We start from the raw sequence: 18,730 nt of genomic DNA on the forward strand, positions 1-18,730 counted from the left end.
AAAAATTCCGCTAAAAAGCAAAAGGGTGCAAAATATCAGCCACGTTGCAGGCTTATTATAGTTATTTATTTATTTTTTTTTCAAGCACACAGTGAAAAAGTGTACAGTGTGTACAACATAAGACAATAATCGAAAAACACTGATGATCCAACAAATAAAATTCACCGCTGCTTGAAAAGGAGTGGGCTGAAGTTTAACACTTGTTAATTCCCACCCCTCTTTCAAACTCTTAATACATTAGTTTTTTTTTTTTTTTTTTTTTACAAAACACAACCACATAAATCTTCATACATTTATACAATATGTTAGCAACAGACATTTCTGGCTTAACCAACTCATTTTACTTCATTTTTATAACGTTCAAAAATCATTTCTTTAAATCTTTTCCTGAATTGTTTTATATTTGGACATTTCTTAAGCTTCTCATTTAAGTTGTTCCACAGTTTCACCCCCTGTATGGAAACACAAAAACTTTTCTTCCTACTGTGTACCATTGGTAATATGAAATTTAATTTTCCTCTCAACACATACCCTCCTTCTCTCCAAGTAAATAACTTTTGTACATTTTGAGGTAAATCATTACACTTTGCCCTATATAGGATTTGCACAGTCTGTAAATCCACCAAATCTTTAAATTTTAGTAATTTGGACTCCATAAAAAATATATTAGTATGTTCCCTATAACCCGCCCCATGAATGATCCTTGTTGTATTTTCTGAAGCTTTATAAGTTTCTGCTCATGAGTAAATATGAATTCCTGAATGCACATTATGATGTGGGCGTCACCCGACTCGCGTCCACAGCCCCTCTGACCCACAGTCTGCATATTTCCACACACACATCAGAGGACAGAAGAGAGGGAGGGATGGAGGGATGAAAGGAAGAGTAGTTGTCTGATGTGATGTGTGGATCAAAGGTGGAGCAGCCCAAAGTGCCATCTCTAATAGCTGTTGCCTAGCAACATCATAAAAAGACACACACACAGGGTGTGTATCCGAATGAAAGAGCGCGAGGATGCAGAGAAAACCAAAGACAGCTTTACAAAGACAAAAGTTAATATTTATTCAGGCGAATACTTTTCATAAACAACAAAAATCACATGAGAAGAAAAAGAAGGCAACAAAAACCAATATAAACCAGGCATTTAGAGTAAAACCAAAATACTTCTCTAAATAATCTCACTCCAACAAAACAGAAACCGAGTTGGATTTGTGAGGAGTTCCGATCGTATCCGAGAAAAACACTCCCAGAAAAGTTGCTGATTTCTGACCGTAAAGAATCACAGCGTGAATCTCACAGAAACACGTCAGTCACATTTCACTCCAGAATTAAAAGAAAATCAAAGCTTACAGATGTAATTATTATTATTAATATTCTCCTTGGTGATTTGTTATTACAGTATCCACACTATCATTATCAACTTACAATTTACATCAATTATTATAGCATCAATAAAATGTTTTATGATCATTTTTGCATTGCAGTGATGAAAATGAGCTTGTTTTGCATTATAATAAAGACAAAATTGGGGAAATATCTGTAAACGAATCCAAAAAATCAGTTTTTTTTTTTTAACTGCGCAGAGAAATGTGACTGAAACGTGTTTTCATGACCTGAACATGTTTCCACTAGTGATGCGCACCAGAGGAAAACTGAAGAAACAGTCTGTGTCTGCTGGTGCTGTAGGCTCCGCCCCCACGTTGTAGGCCCCACCCCCTGCTGTTCGAGACAGGAAGTGCAAGAAAAGGCCTTAAAAGTCCCTGACTGTGTCCAATCACAACTGAGAGAACATGTATGTGTATAAATACAAGACAACACATTTATTACTTTATGAATGAGGTTGTTGTTGTTGTTGTGTCAGTTCTATAAGCAGTCCATGGAGTTGTCGGGCATGAGTCCGAGGGGCGGGGCTTTGCCGGGCATGGAAGTGGGCGGGAGCATGGTGTTGGGGGCGGGGTCTACATTCTCAGAATCTTCCATCTTGTCCATCGTTGCTTCCCAGTTAATGTGGAAACGGGTCACCCGAGGGTTCGACGCCAAGATGTTCCTTTGAAGCTGCGGACCGGCACAAAAAAAAAACCCATGATGAAACATCAAAAAGAATAATGATTTGTCAGTGTTACATTTTAAAGACTCAATGCTAACACTGTTCCTTAAAATGTAATATATTAGTAACACTTTACAATAAGGTCCCACTAGTTAACGTTACACTCTTAAAAAAAAAAAAATCTTGGGTTATTTGTTCTACCTAAATCCTGGCTTTAGCATTTTGAGGTCATTTTTTGTGTTATTTTTTCAGTGTTTGGGTAGTTTTTGTGTTACCCAGATCCTGGGTCAGACGTAACAACCCTGGGGTTGAGTTATTTATCGCAGGCTTTTTATGACCTCGTCAGGAGAGAGCTGTAAAGTTTTGTCAAATTGGTGCGTGTCTTCGGTAAAATGCAGGTTTGTGTATGTTTTTTGTATCTATAAATTCGTTAATGTTCTGTATATCGTTCAATTTTATGCAAATCAACGTGAGGAAGTGAAGTAAAAAAAAAAAAAAGAACTAGGCCTAGTACTATAGTAAAAATTAATCAACCCATTAAGCTGGGTTAAATAAACAACCCAATTTGATGGGTAAAATTAACCCAACATGTGTTCTGTCCTATATTTACCCAGCCCTTGGGTTGAAAACAATCCAAATTGGGCTGTTTTTAACCCAGTGTTGTTTAGAGTGCACTTAATGCACTAACTAACATTAAAGTGTGTATGTCAGGTTAAATTTTTTTTTTAGATATATTAAATAATGTTTAGATGTCTGAGTGAAAATGTAATTATCATTAAAATTATTACTGTAATTGCCCTACAGTACGCTTTATAGCCATTTCTGTCAAGATCATATTTTTAAAATGCCGCTGAGCTGTTACGTCATAAGAGGGAGACGTGCCAAAAAAGTTCTATTCAAGTATGGAGAGTTTTGAGTCTGAGGAGATCCAAAATCCCCCTCAAACCTACGATGGCCCACAGCCATACAATTTTGAGCCTCCCAGGCGTGAGACGGATGAGGAGCCAAACAGAAATTTAACTACTTCCTATCGAAGAACCATAAACATCTGGTGTGAAGAGAACCAGTGGAGAGTTGGTCAGGTGTCTTGGTAAGTATAGGCATAACTTAGAGGTGGAACGGTACATGTAAAAGCATTGAACCGAAACGGTACGGTGCATGAATATACACTGAGAATACACGGTATAAAAATAAATAAAACTCGCGTGCAAATGAATTAATGCGGAACTACTGTTAGTCACGCGGGTTATTTAGGGACGCCAAATCTGTAGCTCCGCCTCAGCTCTGAAGCTCCGTGGCTATAATGAACAGGCTGCGATGTCAAGATTGCAATTCTGGAATATGTTGGTTGGTTGGTTGGTTGGTTGGTTGGTTGGTGTGTGTGTGTGTGTGTGTGTGTGTGTGTGTGTGAGTGTGAGAGAGAGAAAGAGATAGGCGCGGACGCGATCGAACAGTGGAAACATAAAAACATTCTCCGTCATTTTCATTACATATGACCGAAGTCTTGGATACGGAAGCAGCACTGAAATCAGCGCGTTTGGTCCGAACAAACTTGACCCAGGCACGGAACACAGACCTGCTTTTTGGGAAAAAGTGGACTCTGTGACCGGTTTTAACGGTGTTTTTGCACCCAGCACAAACGCAGTAATTCACCATCGTGAAAATACGCCTGCGTATACCTAACTAACTAACTTAAATAACTAACTAACTAACTAAATAAATAAATGTCCTAATCACTAATTCTCTCGCTCTATCACTCGTACAATTATCAACACAGCTCACAAACTTCTCCTCAACTCTGAACTGGGGAGACGTCTCCCTCTTATGACGTCAAGCGATTCGTTTGGGGGGAGGAGCAGTTTTAAGCGAGTACTGAAAATAACGAACTTTTTCATCTTATATTCTGCCTTTAGGTATCGAAAAACATAAAAAACAATACATCAACTTGTCAAACGTGTATTTCCCCTAACTATTTTGTGTTTATCTAAAAAAAAAATTTAACCTGACATACACACTTTAACAATGAGCAATAATTAAAATACATCTGTTCATTGTTAGTTCATGTGAGCTCAGGTCCATTAAAATAATATTAACAGATACAACTTTAGATTTTTATATTGTATCAGTAAATGCTGAAATTAACATTAAGACTATTTTTCAATGTTAGCTCATGGTAACTAATGTAGTTAAAGGGGTCATGGCAAATCAGATTCGCCATAATAGAGGTCTTTGTACCGTTCAATCATCCTGCAATTTTCAAAGCTTAAAACATCCTCCTCATTATAAACAAAGCGTTTATTTGATCAATCTAAAAAAAAACAAAAAAAACGGCTTGTTTGAATATGGCGACAAATATATTTGCATATGCCCACCTCCAGAGCAAGACATCAACCAATAGTTTCACATCATCACATCATAGGCCCCGCCCACTGGCACTCAGTCGCTTAACGGCTGACACTTGCCTACACGATGCGAGCGTCGCGTCAAAAGCAAACAGAAGCCATTATAATGCCTGACAGTTTACAGATGTGTGTTCAGTTTCTGACGTACTCAACGCTCTAGTCTGGCGCCAAACTGGAAGAGTGAAAGAACGTTTGCTTTGACGCGTCCATTTTAAACAGCTGGTTTGAATCTCTGTGCAGACTTCAGAGGATCCAGCGTCGGAAACAAGAGGATGCTTTATTTGAGTGGCGTCCAGAATCACATTGGAGGATTATATGTTTGTTCGGAGCATTTTGTTTAGTGAGTGCAGTGACGTCCGTCAATCATAACAGTGGGCGTTTACTGACCAGCCTTAAAGGAGCCGCGCCTTAAAAACTGATCATTTCAGACAGAGGCTCAGAACGAGGGTTAAAAAAAAAAAAAAAAAAAAAAAAAATTGTTTGGGGGTTTTTTTGTACAAAAACTTGAACATTATTAGTACACCTCAAGGAACATTAAAATAAAAAATAAAAAAATCCATGCATCATCCCTTTAACTAATGTTAACAAATGGAAACCTAATTGTAAACTGTTACCAATATATTATTATTAAATGATATCTCAGCAGTGGTGTCTGTTTCCCATTCACCTGCTTTACGTGTCAAATGAGTTTTACATATTCATTGAATGGCTTTAGAATCTCTTAATTCACAACAGAATGGGATTGATGGAAATACGGGATTCGGGAACAACACGCACAATGGCAGTGATCCGGAATGGTTTAGCAGAATGAATGAATTATAAACGATACTGGGCTATTAGCGGCCGCCACCTGCCTCTTTGATCTGGCCGGCATTACCACATTTCAGATGCAGCAGATCTGTGTTACACAAACACACTCTCGGTATATAACATGCATCATGTGTCTGAGTATTAATGGGTCTTCTCGTCTAAACTCACATCTGTATTCCTGCTTCCCATATTCCTGTAAAAATTCAAAATTTCAATATAAATATATTATATATTAATAATATCTATATTTATTGTTATATTGATGTATATAATTAATTATAAAAAAAAAATGTGTGCTCATTCGGTAAAAACCAGTGTGTAAAATATGCTTTAATAATGTTTTACTAGATTTTTTCCTTTAGATTTTTACTAGAATCTAGATTTTACTTCTTGCTGTTAATATCTGGTTTCTAGCCACCTATTTTTATGCGCATTTTGAGATATCGCATTAAAAAAATATGCATAAATTCAAAAAATGAGCATAAATAAAACGTATGCACTCAATTGATGCGGGTAAATGTGTTATCCGATAAGAAAATATGCACATAAACTACGATGGAAACACATTTACTGAATAAACTCCTCGATGAGCATCTGAAAAGGTCGTTCTGAAAAGCCTGAGCAAAATCTGTCGTCAAAGTGGTTCGGAATAATGGCCTCTATGGAAGAATAAAAAAGGTCATTTCAAGTTTGTTCTCGTTATTCTGTCTTTTTTCCTCAGAACTGTGAGTTTATATCCGGCAAATTAGACTTTTTTTTTTCCTGAAAATTGTGATATAAACGCACAACTGTTATAAATGATGAAGTTATAAAGTCCGAATTAAGAGATATAAACTCACAATTGCAAGAAAATGTCAGAATTTGTGATAAAATGGTAGGTTAATTATTATTCCATGCTGTAAATGTATAGGGCTAATACATTATGCCACCAATGAACTGCATGTGTGAATATTATTGTACTACTATATCTTTTTACTTATCTTTTTATGCGTTTTGATTCTGACATCCTCTTTTTTTTCCTAGATTTTGCCCATTTTCCTCCACTTGTTACCACTGTTTTTTCTGCCGCCGCGATGTGTGCGCAGCTGCAAGTGACGTAACTGTGACGTCTGCTCACAAACGCTCTACTGAGTTTCATTTATATATGAAAAAAGACCAACAGTGGCTTCTCCTACTTCACTTTTCTTAGTGATATTTGGCGACAGTTTATCAGGAAGTGATGATTTTGTTCTCATCGACTATTCAACTTCGAATGTTCGCAATTTGGATGAAAACATAGCTAATGATTATAAATATTGAGATAATGGCTCATTATTTAGCAAATCAATAAACCTTTAAGACATTTAAAATCAAAACAGTATTATGAAACGGATAGTTCCAGTCCTTGATTCTGATTGGTTGAGCCGCTTTCGAAGCCGTTGTAAATTACTCGACAAACACACGCCTGTGACCGCGTTACATTAGCGTTACTGCGCAACTGCCGTTTGTGATTCTGTGTTGCTGCATGTGTTGCTTAGCAACCTCTTTGGAACTACATTGTTTGGCGGAGGAATAAATGTGTTATAACGTTACATTTTTTGTTGCTGGTGTTTATTTTATGAATACAATTAATATTCAAATTAATATTTTACGGAGTAACCGTTTTATAAAAGCAATAAGCCCCTTGAAGCCGTGTTTTACAGTGGATTTAGAAGAGATAAGGGGGTTTAACTCCGCTCCGCGTCGAGTCTAACAACGCCCGAGCTGTTCTAAACTCACTGTAAAACACACTTTCAAGGGGCTTATTGCTTTATTTTACAATAGTCTTAATTTGACTTTGTGTACATTCATTTTTCAACAGCATTATAACCATAATTTGTGGAATTCTACTCTTTTATGTGTGTGTGTGTGCTGTAACATCAGCGGCTGAAGCTCAATCTGAATGTAATCTCTCACCTGTGTGTAGTCGGGTTTGACCGGGGGGTTTTCCCGTAGCTCGGGTTCTGTGTACTCATTGTTGACATAGTAGCCGATGCGAATGAATTCCTGTCCCCGATAGGTGCATGTGATCAGCACTACGGTCACGCCCACCGCATCACTCTCAGGGATCAGCCCAGTGTTTGGAGCGTCCGCCTGTCAATCACGTCAAGAGAGAGAGAGAAACACGACCTTCACTCTGATGCCCTCATTAAATAACATGATATCTACAAACGCCCCTTTGTTTAAGGTTGCAAAGTTTACAGAAACTGTCCAGAATTTTCTGAAACTTTCCAGGATTTTTGGGAAAGTTTCTGGAAATTTACCAGAAATGTTCAGCCCCCTTTTCAACCCTAAAAGACTAATCTGAGTAGATTATAATTATGCATTCAACTGTTTCCAAAAGATCAATACAGTACACACTGAAAATAACCAGGGGTGTAACGATACCCTCATGTCACGATTCGATACATATCACGATACCATATTATTGCGATACTCCAAGACATATGATACAAGGTTAACAAAAAGTGTACTGTTGTTTAAAATACTAAATTTGGTTTTACATTGTGTGTCTAAATGAATAGGCTTGGACTTGGTGCTGGAAACCCAATGCACAGAATAATTTTATACGAATATTCTTGCGCACTGTCACTGACTAGATCAATTTAAAATAATGTATACTTTTTACTGGTAACATAAGACATTTGGCATTATCAGGACCCACATATTTTCCCCTATTGCATTATTATACATTATATATAGCAGTTTAATGTAGTACTGACACTAAAACTCCGTAAACTTGAATTTTTTCACACGGTAATTTTCATTTTGGGGCGAACTATACACAATACATGTTGATGCATTTTTGTATTGCGATATATTGTGACACGATATATTGTAACATCCCTAAAAATAACAGAAAATAACCTGTGTATTCGGTAAGATAAACTTGTCCGATAGTCTTATCACATACAAAGCACAACCTCACTGACTTCTTAGGGACTCATCTAGGCATGGATATGGACAGTTGAATGTACATATTAATGTTGGCCAACAACTAGCCTATCTTTAATTGTAATTGGTAAAATGTTTCATCGTTTAGCACTTTTTTGGAACTGAGACTAATCTCAAAATTCCTCTTTAATCCAATTTGTGCACTTTACTGCAAATTCACATTGTATTTTCTCAATGCATCTCTAGGTGGCAGTGAGTGCACTGCAATTTATTTACCAAGTAGGTATAATTATATGGCTTAGAGCTGAGATGGAAGATGATCAAACTGCACTGAACCAGGAAGAAGTATTTCAGCCCACCTGAAACACAAACATGTGTCTTCCTGCAGGAACCGGGCCGACCAGAACCGAGTCCAGAACCTGGTCGTACTCCTCGCTCTCTGCAGAGCCCACGTAGATGATCTTCCACTCTAGATCTGAGAGAAACAGAGGGATAAGCTATTATAAATATTCAAATCTCACATTTGCACAAGGTCTTTCCAATACAATGAACTCAAGAGAGGATGTTCAGTGGTAAAAAAAAAAACAAAAACAAAACAGCTGCAAGCAAATAGAGCATTTAGTGCAAAATTACCACAAGGATGTGAGTTTGCATGCTTGACGAATTCGACAACCTTTGTGGTCATTATATTTGTATTTAGTGTTTTATATTTAGTTATGATATCAGGAGTATTATTTGAGGTTTAGCATTTGTATAACAACATTTCTTACCCTAATGTTAACCACAAACCTTATCTCACTTATCAAAAAACTGCTATTCTTAAAAGGTGAATTGGCCTTCAGGGTTTGGCCTACAAATTGATGCCAACAACTTTTAATGAGCATTTTATTTGGCCATTAAGTGTCATAATCACGGTTAAGTTGGTGGCTATAACTGAAAACAATTGTTTCCTTCTCTTTTATGTGAAAAAAATGTGTGGAAACATGCCCAGTGTTTCTCTTTTTTAACTATGATAATGCAAATGTTGAGAAAAAGTAAAAATGTCCAGAAGGCATAACTAAAATTGAAAACAAATTAAAAAAAAAGACACTAAATAAATCCTGCACAATATTTTGATTGTACGTGCAACAAATACAAACTTGTACCGAATATAATGGCATAATAACATTACATTATACTTATATACATAGATAAATAATAAAACGGATTAGGCCTAGGTATCACTGTAGTGCCCAACAAAATTCTTTTGTATAATTTACAAGTCTGGGATTGAAAATGTTTTCAAACTCTACAAGACTAGCGTTTAAGAGTGTACATTTTAGCATATGGATATACAATTTACCAAACAAATTAAAGAAGCTAACTAACAACTTAAAGAGTCTTCGCTTATTCGTGTTTATAAAATAAAACAAATGTATTTCAGTAACATAACCGAATTTAACATTTCCAGGACACGAATCATAACTCGCAAATCTTCATAGTTTCTCGATACGTGACGTCATAACTTCCAACCAATCAAAGCCAGCACAAATACACTGGTCCACAATCCGACCAATCAGCGAAGAAGGGGCGGCCTCGCGCTGTCATCGAACTCCCCGCCGGCGCCAAAATATTAGCGCGTGAACATTAACAACTGACAATAAGACTTTTCCCGCGTAAAAATCACCATGACTATTCGAATTATTCGCGCTGTTTAAGGAATAATGATTCTGCAAAAAAATGCATAGTATTCGACTATGTAACACAGTAATTACCAAGTTCGTGTTTAAATAGTGTTAATTTGTGAAATCTCTCACCTTCAGGTAGGTCCTCCATGCATTCAAACGTGATCTCGAACTGAAACGGGTTTCCAAAAGGACTGGGGTTATCCAGAACAGCCACGTTTAGCACCTGCACTTTGGCCATGACGGTTCACACAGGGTCTGACCCACAGAAATCGGCCTTGTGTTTACGGAAGAGATCCTCTTAAAAACTGCCCGAATCACTGGACGTCTGAGGTAAATCCAGCGGGAGTGTGAAAGCAGAGTCAAGACGATTCTTTACACAAAGGACCTCAACTGTAGCAGGTGAAGAAGCAGGGTTTTCACTTGGTGGGGTTATTAGTTGTCTTCTAAACTAATCAGACGGTCGCCATACATCCATTTTTACTTATTGCTGGAACATCTTGAAGAACATATCATTTAGTGCAGGATTAGCATGAGCATGGTTTAAAATAACCAAATGAAAGAATCAAAATCCGTCCTTTCCCAAGGATCCTGAGGGAAAAAAAACGTCTCTAGATGCAGCAAAGACACTGAATGACAGAAGCAAGTGCTGTGGATCTGATGTCTGATGTCTTCTTCTTCCTCTCTGATCACTTTAGTGGGATAAATCTGCTCTTTATTGCGCCCTGCTGGACCGGAGGAAATCTCTACAGCACAATAAAGCAGATCCTACACAATAATTCAATATGAAATAAAAACAAAAATGCGGTGATAATCGGCAAGTGACCATTTTATTAGAACAGAAGCGATTCAAAACGTTTCGCAGACACTCAATATCCGAATAATAGGGTGAATCGGCAATTTACCTTCTGTAAAGTGATATTTACCTCAACATTTCTGACTAACAAAGGAGGCTCATCACGATAACAGCTAGGATATGGTCATATGCTTGTAATGGAGCAACACATCAGATAAAGTGCATCATTTCACATGAAAACAGTTCATGATGAAATAAACTGACAGTTTTGAAAGACAGGAATCTTAAAAATGAATCATGTGATCAAAATAAGATTGAATCCATAAGATAATAGAAGTAAAAGCATGACGAGACTGCATGAAACCTATTTCTCACAAATACATTTTATCTTCCTTGAACAGTGGAGATCATTCCAGTTGCTCACCGGGTCTCTTCCAGGATCCAGTTCAATGCAGTTCTCATCAAGACTGTTCGGCTCATTGTTATCCCAAAACCTGAATAAAATGTGTCAGAATTATTAAGAAATGTTTAATTATTCGTTTTAACAATTTAACATATGACAAAGCATCACAATTCATGTCCTAAACTTGTACAGAAGATGAACCAGAAGTGAAAGAGCAGAGAAGAAGAGTATACTACATTTTATGATGACTAAAACTAATAAGCAGTGGTTTTATGCAAGTGTTTTAAGTCTTACCCTTGATTCAGTGGTGAATTGTCCACCCATGTCAAGTTGCCCTTGTTCTCGTCAGACAAACCAATCCACACTCTCTCCTTCATGAATGAAGATATGGACATCTGTGTGTGAATAAAAACAGGAATAAGTGTGATTGCTCTCTCACTCATTGATTAAAGGAGTAGATTTAGACTTTAAAATGAAAATTAGCCCATGATTTACTCACCATCAAGCCCATCCTAGGTGTATATGACTTTCTTCTTTCAGACAAATACAGTCGGAGTTATATTAAGTTGCGCTTTAGGCGTAAGTAGAGTATGTTCGTTTGGCCAGAAGCTAGAATTTTCCTTTGTAACATGTTAAATATGAATATTTTTCATACACAAATTCACAAAAAAAGTCCTTTATTAACCCCCCAGAGCAGTGTGGAGCACTTAAATGATGGATGGATTCACTTTTTTTAAACTTCAAACTGTTGGTTGCAATGCACTACCATAAAGCTTGGAAGAGCCAGGACATTTTTTTATCATAACTCTGATTGTATTCGTCGGAAAGAAGAAAGTCATATACACCTAGCTTGAGGGTGAGTAAATCATGGGCTAATTTTCATTTTAAAGTAAACTACTCCTTTAACAGACACTCACACAATCTCACCTGCTTCTCTTCAGTGTTGATGATGACCAGATCAGCTCCTCGATCTCTGCAGTACTGCCTGCTCTCAGACCAGTTCATCTCCTCGTAGGACATGAAAAAAAAAACTGGACCACACAGATTTTTGTACATAAACACTTTTCAAACCTGTATCCTAAAAGAAACCACTTGCACAAAAACTGATTTGTTCTGACCTTGTCCAGAATCTTTCTTCAGTTTCTCGTTGGTCTCTTCTAAATCTGTAATGGTGATGTGCTGGAGTGTGATGAAGACCAGCAGAAGAACACAAATGAGCCCGAGACACACTGTCATCAACACCAAACACCTGCGTCCTCCTGACAAACAGAGACAAGTTAACAACCAATTCACTTAGAATTCATATTATTAGAAATATAGGCTCAAATAAATCCACCTTTATCTTTAGACAATACACAGGCCTTTTTAACAAAAACTTATTCTTTAATAATCATAGCGGAATATCTACAGTTAAATATGCAACTTCATGTTAATAAATGCAGAATTATGGACACGTTGTTCTTTGAAAAAAAAAGATTCCTCAAAAGTTAACAACATTTCTTCTTCAAATGAAACTTTCTACTTACTGCACTTTCCATCTTTTCCTTCGTCCTGGCTGTGATTCTGTGTTCGAGGTCCAGTTGTGTCCTTAATATCATCATTTTTAACATTTTCATAAATGTCCTCTAATTCCATTATTCACTCTTATGTCTGACAGCAAGTGTTCACAGATGAGCTGTAGTTGAATGATAGTCATGGTTTCACAAATAGTGCTTACGCCAAAAAGGAATACAGGAAGTGATTTCTCTGACAAAACGGGTTACAAAATTATGATGAAGAAGTGATGACAGATGATGTAATCACTGGTGTTTTAATCCTAACCATTTTTTCTCCTTTGAAGCGATAACGATCAGCATGCTTAATGTGAACGTGCACTTCAGAACAAATGAGAACCATGACGGTAAAGTTTGCAGATCTGTGTCTGAGAAAGATTATCAAACTCTTAAACAGGACTCTCTTTCTCTCTCTTCTGTGATGGGGATGTTTTCTGGGTCTGTCCAAATACCCACACTTGCGGTCTTGGTCACTTGAGAGCGTGTGCACATGACGGGAAGTAAGTGTGCAAGACTGTCCATAGCGCAGTACACTTCACGCACACTAAATCCATGCACTGAAAAAAATGTGGAGTGACATTTACTTAAAAAAAGCTAGGCAACTTTTTCCACACAGAAAGTGCTTGTAATCTTTACTCGGGCTATTTCAATTAGTAATTAATTGTAAAAGTAATTAAATTGAACAAATTATAATTGAGTAATAATGAATCAAATTAATTCCTTAAAAGTTAACCATTTAAAATTAGTACAATTTACAAAATATCTTTTATTGCCAACATTGAAGACACCTGGTGTTAACAAGCAGAATCACTGAAGGAGAAAACCATAATTAAAGTCACCATTATGGAGATCAGTGTGTGTTTTAGTTGGGCTCCTGACCCTTAAATTATTAACTTTAAGTTTTGTTTGGCTGCTGTTCATGAGTTATAACAGCCAGATGAACAAATAGAAAAGATGATCTGATGGTGTTGGTTGTGTTTTAACATAATCATTATTTCACAAGAATTAGACCTGAATCACTGAACTTTAAATTATCTCATTAACTTTAACACTCTTGAGTCTGCAGCCATATAAACTCCCAGGAGAGTTCATTTAACACTGGAGTTTTTGCTGTGTGAGTTCATGGGTGGAATAAACATATGGCAGGACTTTTACTTTCTGACTCCTGGACTTTCCACCTCTGCTAGATTTGTACAATTAAGTCAAAAAATTAAGTAAAGTTAACAAAAATTGTTAGTTAGAATCACTGTTGGATTTTACAGTACAGAAAGTGGTTTCATTTCACACTGGCCTTCGACAAGAATAAAAACTTTCAGTCCAACTTATAAACTCCCTGCAGACTCACACTACTGTGTTTGTGTATTGTACATTCAACCACATGTTATCCGCTTCAAAAGCCAACAAGAGGAATCTGTGAGCACTCAAATAAACTCAAACACCCTTAAACAGGCCAAACTGGACCTATAGTGATGATGCAGAAACAGCAGAAAGTGCCTGAATCTGATGTTTCTGTTCCTCTCTGATCACTTCAGTCTGATAAACCTGCTCTCTGCTGCCCCTGCTGGACTGGAGCAAATATAGCCATAGTGCAATAAATAGATACACAAGAATGATTAAAAAACAAAAATACAGTTTACAATAATAATAATAATAATAATAATAATAATAATAATTGATATTGATCATTTTATTTAAAGTGAAAGCAATACAACTCAAAAGCAGTTTCACAGATACTCAATAGAATAATAGTCATGAACACATCAGAGGTTTGGTGTCCCAGATCACCCTCATTCACAGCGTGAGAAACTGGATGTTGTGAGTTTATTACAGCAATGAAAAAATAATGAAAATTTTACATTTCCTTCTAGCAAATTCACATGAAGATCAGATGGCAGTTTTTTTTTAAAAGACAGAAACCTCAATCAGAAATAATACATTCACAATAAGCATGATTCACTAAAATAATAGAAGCAAAAGCACAACAAGACTTTATTAAACTTGTTTCTCACAAATGCATGTCCTCGTATCAGAGCAGGGTTGATCATTCCAGTTGTTCACAGGGTCTTTTGTAGGCATCATTTCAATACAGTCCTCATCTTCTTCGTTATTCGGCTCACCTTGGTACCAAAACCTGAATAAAATGTGTAAAACAAAAAATGAGGAGCTTAACAAGCTTTATTCATCATAAAGAAGCCAACAATATTCACAGCCCCAGAATAGCAGAGCAGAAGTTAAAGTGCAGAAAAGTAAAAGAGAGAAGAATTTATCCATGCAGTTTGTATTTTTTTTATTGTGGTTGTTGTCGTGATTGTGTTTGTGTAATTAAGGACAACTATTTATGTTAAACAAATTAATATGAATTGTTTCTCTGTGAGTGTTTTATCACTTACCCTTGATTCAGTGCTGAATTAGCCACCCATTTCATGATCCCCTCAGTCTCAATGTCAGACAAACCAATCCACACTCTCTCCTTGACTACTGAAGATATGAGTTTCTGTGTGTGAATATAAACAGGAATAAGTGTGATTCCTCTCATTTATTAACAGACACTCACACAAACTCACCTGCTTCTCTAGAGTGTTGATAATGGCCAGATCAGCTCCTCGCTCTCTGCAGAACTTCCTGCTCTCAGACCAGCTCATCAACTCATTGGATATGAAGAAAAAACTGCAATTTCCTTTCAATAAACAAACACTTTGCTCATTATATGTGTTATAAAGGGCAAATAAACATACAAATCCATTTGTACTAACCTTGTTTAGATAACTCCCTTAGTTCAGTCTCTAACTCCAGTTTCTTCTGACTCAAAGAGCTGAAGTTGTTCTTCAGTTGGTCTTTTTCAGCCATTAGATCAGTGTTCTTGTCCTGTAAGCTGTTGATAGTGTGATTGAACTCTTCAACTGTGTTCTTGTAACTCTTTAGCAGGTCTCTCTCTGCTGTGATGGTGATGTGCTGAAGTGTGATGAAGACCAGCAGAAGAACACAAATGAACCCGAGACACACTGTCATCAACACCAAACACCTGCGTCCTCCTGACAAACAGAGACAAAACACACACATATCAGTTAATACCTTTCATATAATATTACCAAAAAAGGATTAAAATCAACCTTTTAATCTTTGTCTTTAGATAATATGCTTTTATAGTATTTTTATTTATTTTTTACTGTGCGTTCACACCGCCATCGGCGAGAGCGTCTAAGTGGCCAAAAGTCATTCATTTTCAATGCGAGTCGGTGGCGAGGGCGGCGCGGCGCTTCTTGGACGGCGAGAGCGGTGAGAAGAGTTGAAGTCAGGTCAACTTTATGGTAATGAGCTATGACGCAGTCTGGGGGCAACCAATCGGAATGTAGAAGTCCTCCGCTTGAGAAGACTCCAGAGAACGCAGTCAGTGCCCGTCTACGGAGAGCCTGGCCACTCCTTATTAAGTCCTATTGTACCGAATTTTGGTTGAAGTTCCACCAGAGTTCCACTGGGGGCGATCACCCATGAGTGCAAAATGAATGGGAGTCTATGGGGCTAGACGGCTAAATTTGTCTCTTTCACCCAATTGACATTAAGAAATCTCAGATTTGATTATAAGTTTTGCAAGTTCAACATGGGCTATAGGTCGAAAGTTGAATGAACGAGTACTTATGTCCTTTCGATTTCTTACAGGTTGAGTTGTTGTTGCCCATAACACGCTAGCATTCTGCTAATGAACGCTGATTGGTCAGTGAAGGACTGATAGCACGTGTATTTACCTGTGTCAGCTGTGTTGTCGATGCCTCGAGAGAAAAGAAAGTGCAGAGCGCGAAAGCACCAGAGTGACTGAAGGATTGCCGTAAAGCAGTATCTCTGGTCGTACGATGTGTATGACGTCATTGACATTTTAAAATACTTTTTAAAGCAAATAAGTGACTCTAAAAAATCTAACACCCAGCAATGTGTAATTTATTTGCATCTCCTTTCGAATACAACATTCAACTTACTAGACAAAACTTTATATCCTGAGAAAAGTGGATTTTGAGGGGTATAGCGCCATAGACCTCCATTCATTCTGCACTCGTCCTGTGAGCGCCCTCATATGGAGCCAGAGTGGAACTGCAACCAGTTCAGAAGCCGGAAGTTTACTGAGAGTGGAAGTTCTCCCCTTATTAGACATTCTCTGACGCAGTCAAGCAATTCGATCTACGTCAGAGCGTCCCCGCATCTTGGCAGGGCGGCGAGAGCGAATTTTGCCGCTCTATCGCCGGCGGCGGTGTGAACGCACAGTTACAAGACAAACATTGCTTTATAGTAAAATATCTAAAGATGAACATATTGGAAAAAAATTGTGTATAAGTGTTAATACATTAAATATAAAATGGCAGTTTCAAAACACTGCTTCATGAAGCTTTGAAACCTTTACGAATTGTTTGTTCCGGATCAGTGGTTCGGAGGGTGTATCAAACTGCCAGTGTCACATGATTTCAGGAAACGAGGCGTCATTACATCATAATTGTTTCGAAACACTTCAGAATTTAAGTGGTTCACCGCTGGGGGGCGATGATTTCTGTCAACCGATGAATTATGAGGAGTATCTAAGAACCAATGAACAAGTGTCTGTGGGTTTTACCTGATCTCTGATTTTATACATTTGTTTTAATCAGACATTAGTATAATTAAAATGAATGATGGTAGTTAATAGTGTCTTATTGGACTGTTAGCTGAGCCATTCATAGAAAAAAAAAAAGAAAAAAAAACTGACAATTGATAAAATAACATGTAGACACTTGATAATCTTATTAGTTGATTAGATAATTGCATTCGACAGAGATTTTACTTAAAACATTTTTTTGCAATAGATTTGTCAAATGTATTTTTATGCATGCTTGGCCCGGATTTTTGTTGCATTTACACTGTTCTGACCACTAGAGGTCACCCTGGAGACGGGGTGTCGGATTGTTTCGAAGCCTCGGCACATTTGCTTTAACTGTTTCAGTGATCTACGAAGCCTTGATCTGCCCAGCACTATATAAAAGCAGAAACATTGACATATTGTTCTAAGAAAAAATATTTGAACTTGCATGTGACACTTCCTCAAACATTAGTGACACCATTAACAATACCATCTCTGGTGTCTTTTTATTGTCTTTATAACTTTATATTCATTTAAAAAAAATTAAACATTTTTTATTTTTGCTTGACAAAACGTAACTCAAACCAATCAATTAATCTTAACTTGGGTTTTCTGAATAACCAATGCAAAGCATGTGAATAGTACAGAAGATTTTTACAATTAAGAGATTAAGTAAAGTTAACTAAAAAGTGTTAGTTAATTAGAACAACTGTTGAATTTTACAATGTAAAAACAGAATGATTAAAAAATTTTGTAACTTTATTGCTCCATTACCAACTCCATCTCTACGTCAGAATAAAATTTCTACTTACTGCACATTGGAGCTTTTTCCTCATCCTGCCAGAGACTCTCTGTTTGTGGTCCAGTTGTGCCTTCAGTAACTCTGTTTACAATATACCTGCCTGATTTCATTATTTGCTCTAACTCACAGTCTTACAATACAGTAGTCTATGTGTTCACAGATGAAGTGTGTTCAAGATTGAAAACTTACAAGAATTTTGTTCTCCTTTTTGGGTGGTGTCTCTCCAACTATCTGTTATTAATGGCTCCTTTCCCCAAAACCAGAAAAAAATATTCTTTGGAAATCTGTAACCAGGAAACCCCCACACAGTACTGTGACGTTTCTACACAGCAAAATACCCAGTGTTAAATCAACACTGCTCAGAGCCAGAGGTGGGTAATCCAGGGGTCAGAAAGTAAAAGTCCTGCCATATGTTTATTCCACCCATAAACTCAGTCAGTGAGTGGAACAAAATACTGAGGAGGACTTTTACTTTTTGAACCTGGACTTTACTCCTCTGCATAGCAATGCCACATGTCAGCCAAGAGTAAAGAAATAAACCAGAACTGGACCTTATCTGAGCCAAAAAATGTGTGTATATTAAATATGGAGTAATTTCAGCCACAGTCTTACACTGTAAAAAAGAATACATTGATTTTATTGATATCTAATCAATAAAATTGAGGCAACAGATTACAAGCAATATTATTAATTAAATGTAACAAATTAGAATTGAGTAATAATTAATCAAATTAATTCCT

General features: G+C 37.0%; 3 protein-coding genes across 5 annotated transcripts; all 3 read right to left on the minus strand.

The window, feature by feature from the left end:
- Window positions 1-1,037: 1,037 nt before the first annotated feature.
- On the minus strand, window positions 1,038-10,527 carry asf1bb (anti-silencing function 1Bb histone chaperone). The gene is made up of 4 exons (XM_084401630.1): window positions 9,969-10,527; window positions 8,532-8,647; window positions 7,195-7,371; window positions 1,038-2,055 (listed from the first exon to the last, which is right to left on the minus strand). The coding sequence occupies exons 1-4, from the start codon at window positions 10,075-10,077 to the stop codon at window positions 1,864-1,866; spliced, it is 594 nt and encodes a 197-aa protein (XP_084257756.1). The 5' UTR covers window positions 10,078-10,527; the 3' UTR covers window positions 1,038-1,863.
- Window positions 10,528-10,648: 121 nt separating this feature from the next.
- On the minus strand, window positions 10,649-12,757 carry LOC311285826 (CD209 antigen-like protein D). Of its 2 annotated transcripts, none has more exons than XM_084401632.1 (5): window positions 12,562-12,757; window positions 12,154-12,291; window positions 11,963-12,066; window positions 11,330-11,430; window positions 10,649-11,126 (listed from the first exon to the last, which is right to left on the minus strand). In XM_084401632.1, exons 1-5 carry the CDS (start codon window positions 12,668-12,670, stop codon window positions 10,997-10,999), a joined length of 582 nt encoding a protein of 193 aa, XP_084257758.1. In that variant the 5' UTR covers window positions 12,671-12,757; the 3' UTR covers window positions 10,649-10,996. The 2 variants fall into 2 exon arrangements, with proteins under 2 accessions (XP_084257758.1, XP_084257757.1); XM_084401631.1 differs by having other exon boundaries at window positions 12,154-12,294; window positions 12,562-12,752.
- Window positions 12,758-14,260: 1,503 nt separating this feature from the next.
- Window positions 14,261-18,341, minus strand: LOC311285824 (CD209 antigen-like protein C). 2 transcript variants are annotated; one of them, XM_084401629.1, is made up of 6 exons: window positions 18,180-18,341; window positions 18,001-18,071; window positions 15,342-15,620; window positions 15,153-15,265; window positions 14,979-15,082; window positions 14,261-14,719 (listed from the first exon to the last, which is right to left on the minus strand). In XM_084401629.1, the coding sequence occupies exons 2-6, from the start codon at window positions 18,005-18,007 to the stop codon at window positions 14,581-14,583; spliced, it is 642 nt and encodes a 213-aa protein (XP_084257755.1). In that variant the 5' UTR covers window positions 18,008-18,071; window positions 18,180-18,341; the 3' UTR covers window positions 14,261-14,580. The 2 variants fall into 2 exon arrangements, with proteins under 2 accessions (XP_084257755.1, XP_084257754.1); XM_084401628.1 differs by having other exon boundaries at window positions 18,001-18,224.
- Window positions 18,342-18,730: the final 389 nt, after the last annotated feature.

Source organism: Rutilus rutilus (genome assembly GCF_951802725.1).
Source record: "Rutilus rutilus genome assembly, chromosome: 2".
Classification (NCBI taxonomy): domain Eukaryota; kingdom Metazoa; phylum Chordata; class Actinopteri; order Cypriniformes; family Leuciscidae; genus Rutilus; species Rutilus rutilus.

Coding starts and splice junctions, on each gene's coding strand:
- LOC311285826 (XM_084401631.1), bottom strand. CDS start 12,670: ATGGAATTAGAGGACATTTATGAAAATGTTAAAAATGATGATATTAAG. Junction 12,067..12,153: donor GAAGAAAGATTCTGGACAAG/GTCAGAACAAAT, acceptor TGTGTGGTCCAG/TTTTTTTTTTCATGTCCTAC. Junction 11,127..11,329: donor AATTCACCACTGAATCAAGG/GTAAGACTTAAA, acceptor CATTTTATTCAG/GTTTTGGGATAACAATGAGC.
- LOC311285824 (XM_084401628.1), bottom strand. CDS start 18,100: ATGAAATCAGGCAGGTATATTGTAAACAGAGTTACTGAAGGCACAACT. Junction 15,621..18,000: donor GGAAAAAGCTCCAATGTGCA/GTAAGTAGAAAT, acceptor TCTGTTTGTCAG/GAGGACGCAGGTGTTTGGTG. Junction 15,266..15,341: donor AAGGGAGTTATCTAAACAAG/GTTAGTACAAAT, acceptor GTTTATTGAAAG/GAAATTGCAGTTTTTTCTTC.
- asf1bb (XM_084401630.1), bottom strand. CDS start 10,077: ATGGCCAAAGTGCAGGTGCTAAACGTGGCTGTTCTGGATAACCCCAGT. Junction 8,648..9,968: donor CATGGAGGACCTACCTGAAG/GTGAGAGATTTC, acceptor TGTTTCTCTCAG/ATCTAGAGTGGAAGATCATC. Junction 2,056..7,194: donor TCAAACCCGACTACACACAG/GTGAGAGATTAC, acceptor GCCGGTCCGCAG/CTTCAAAGGAACATCTTGGC.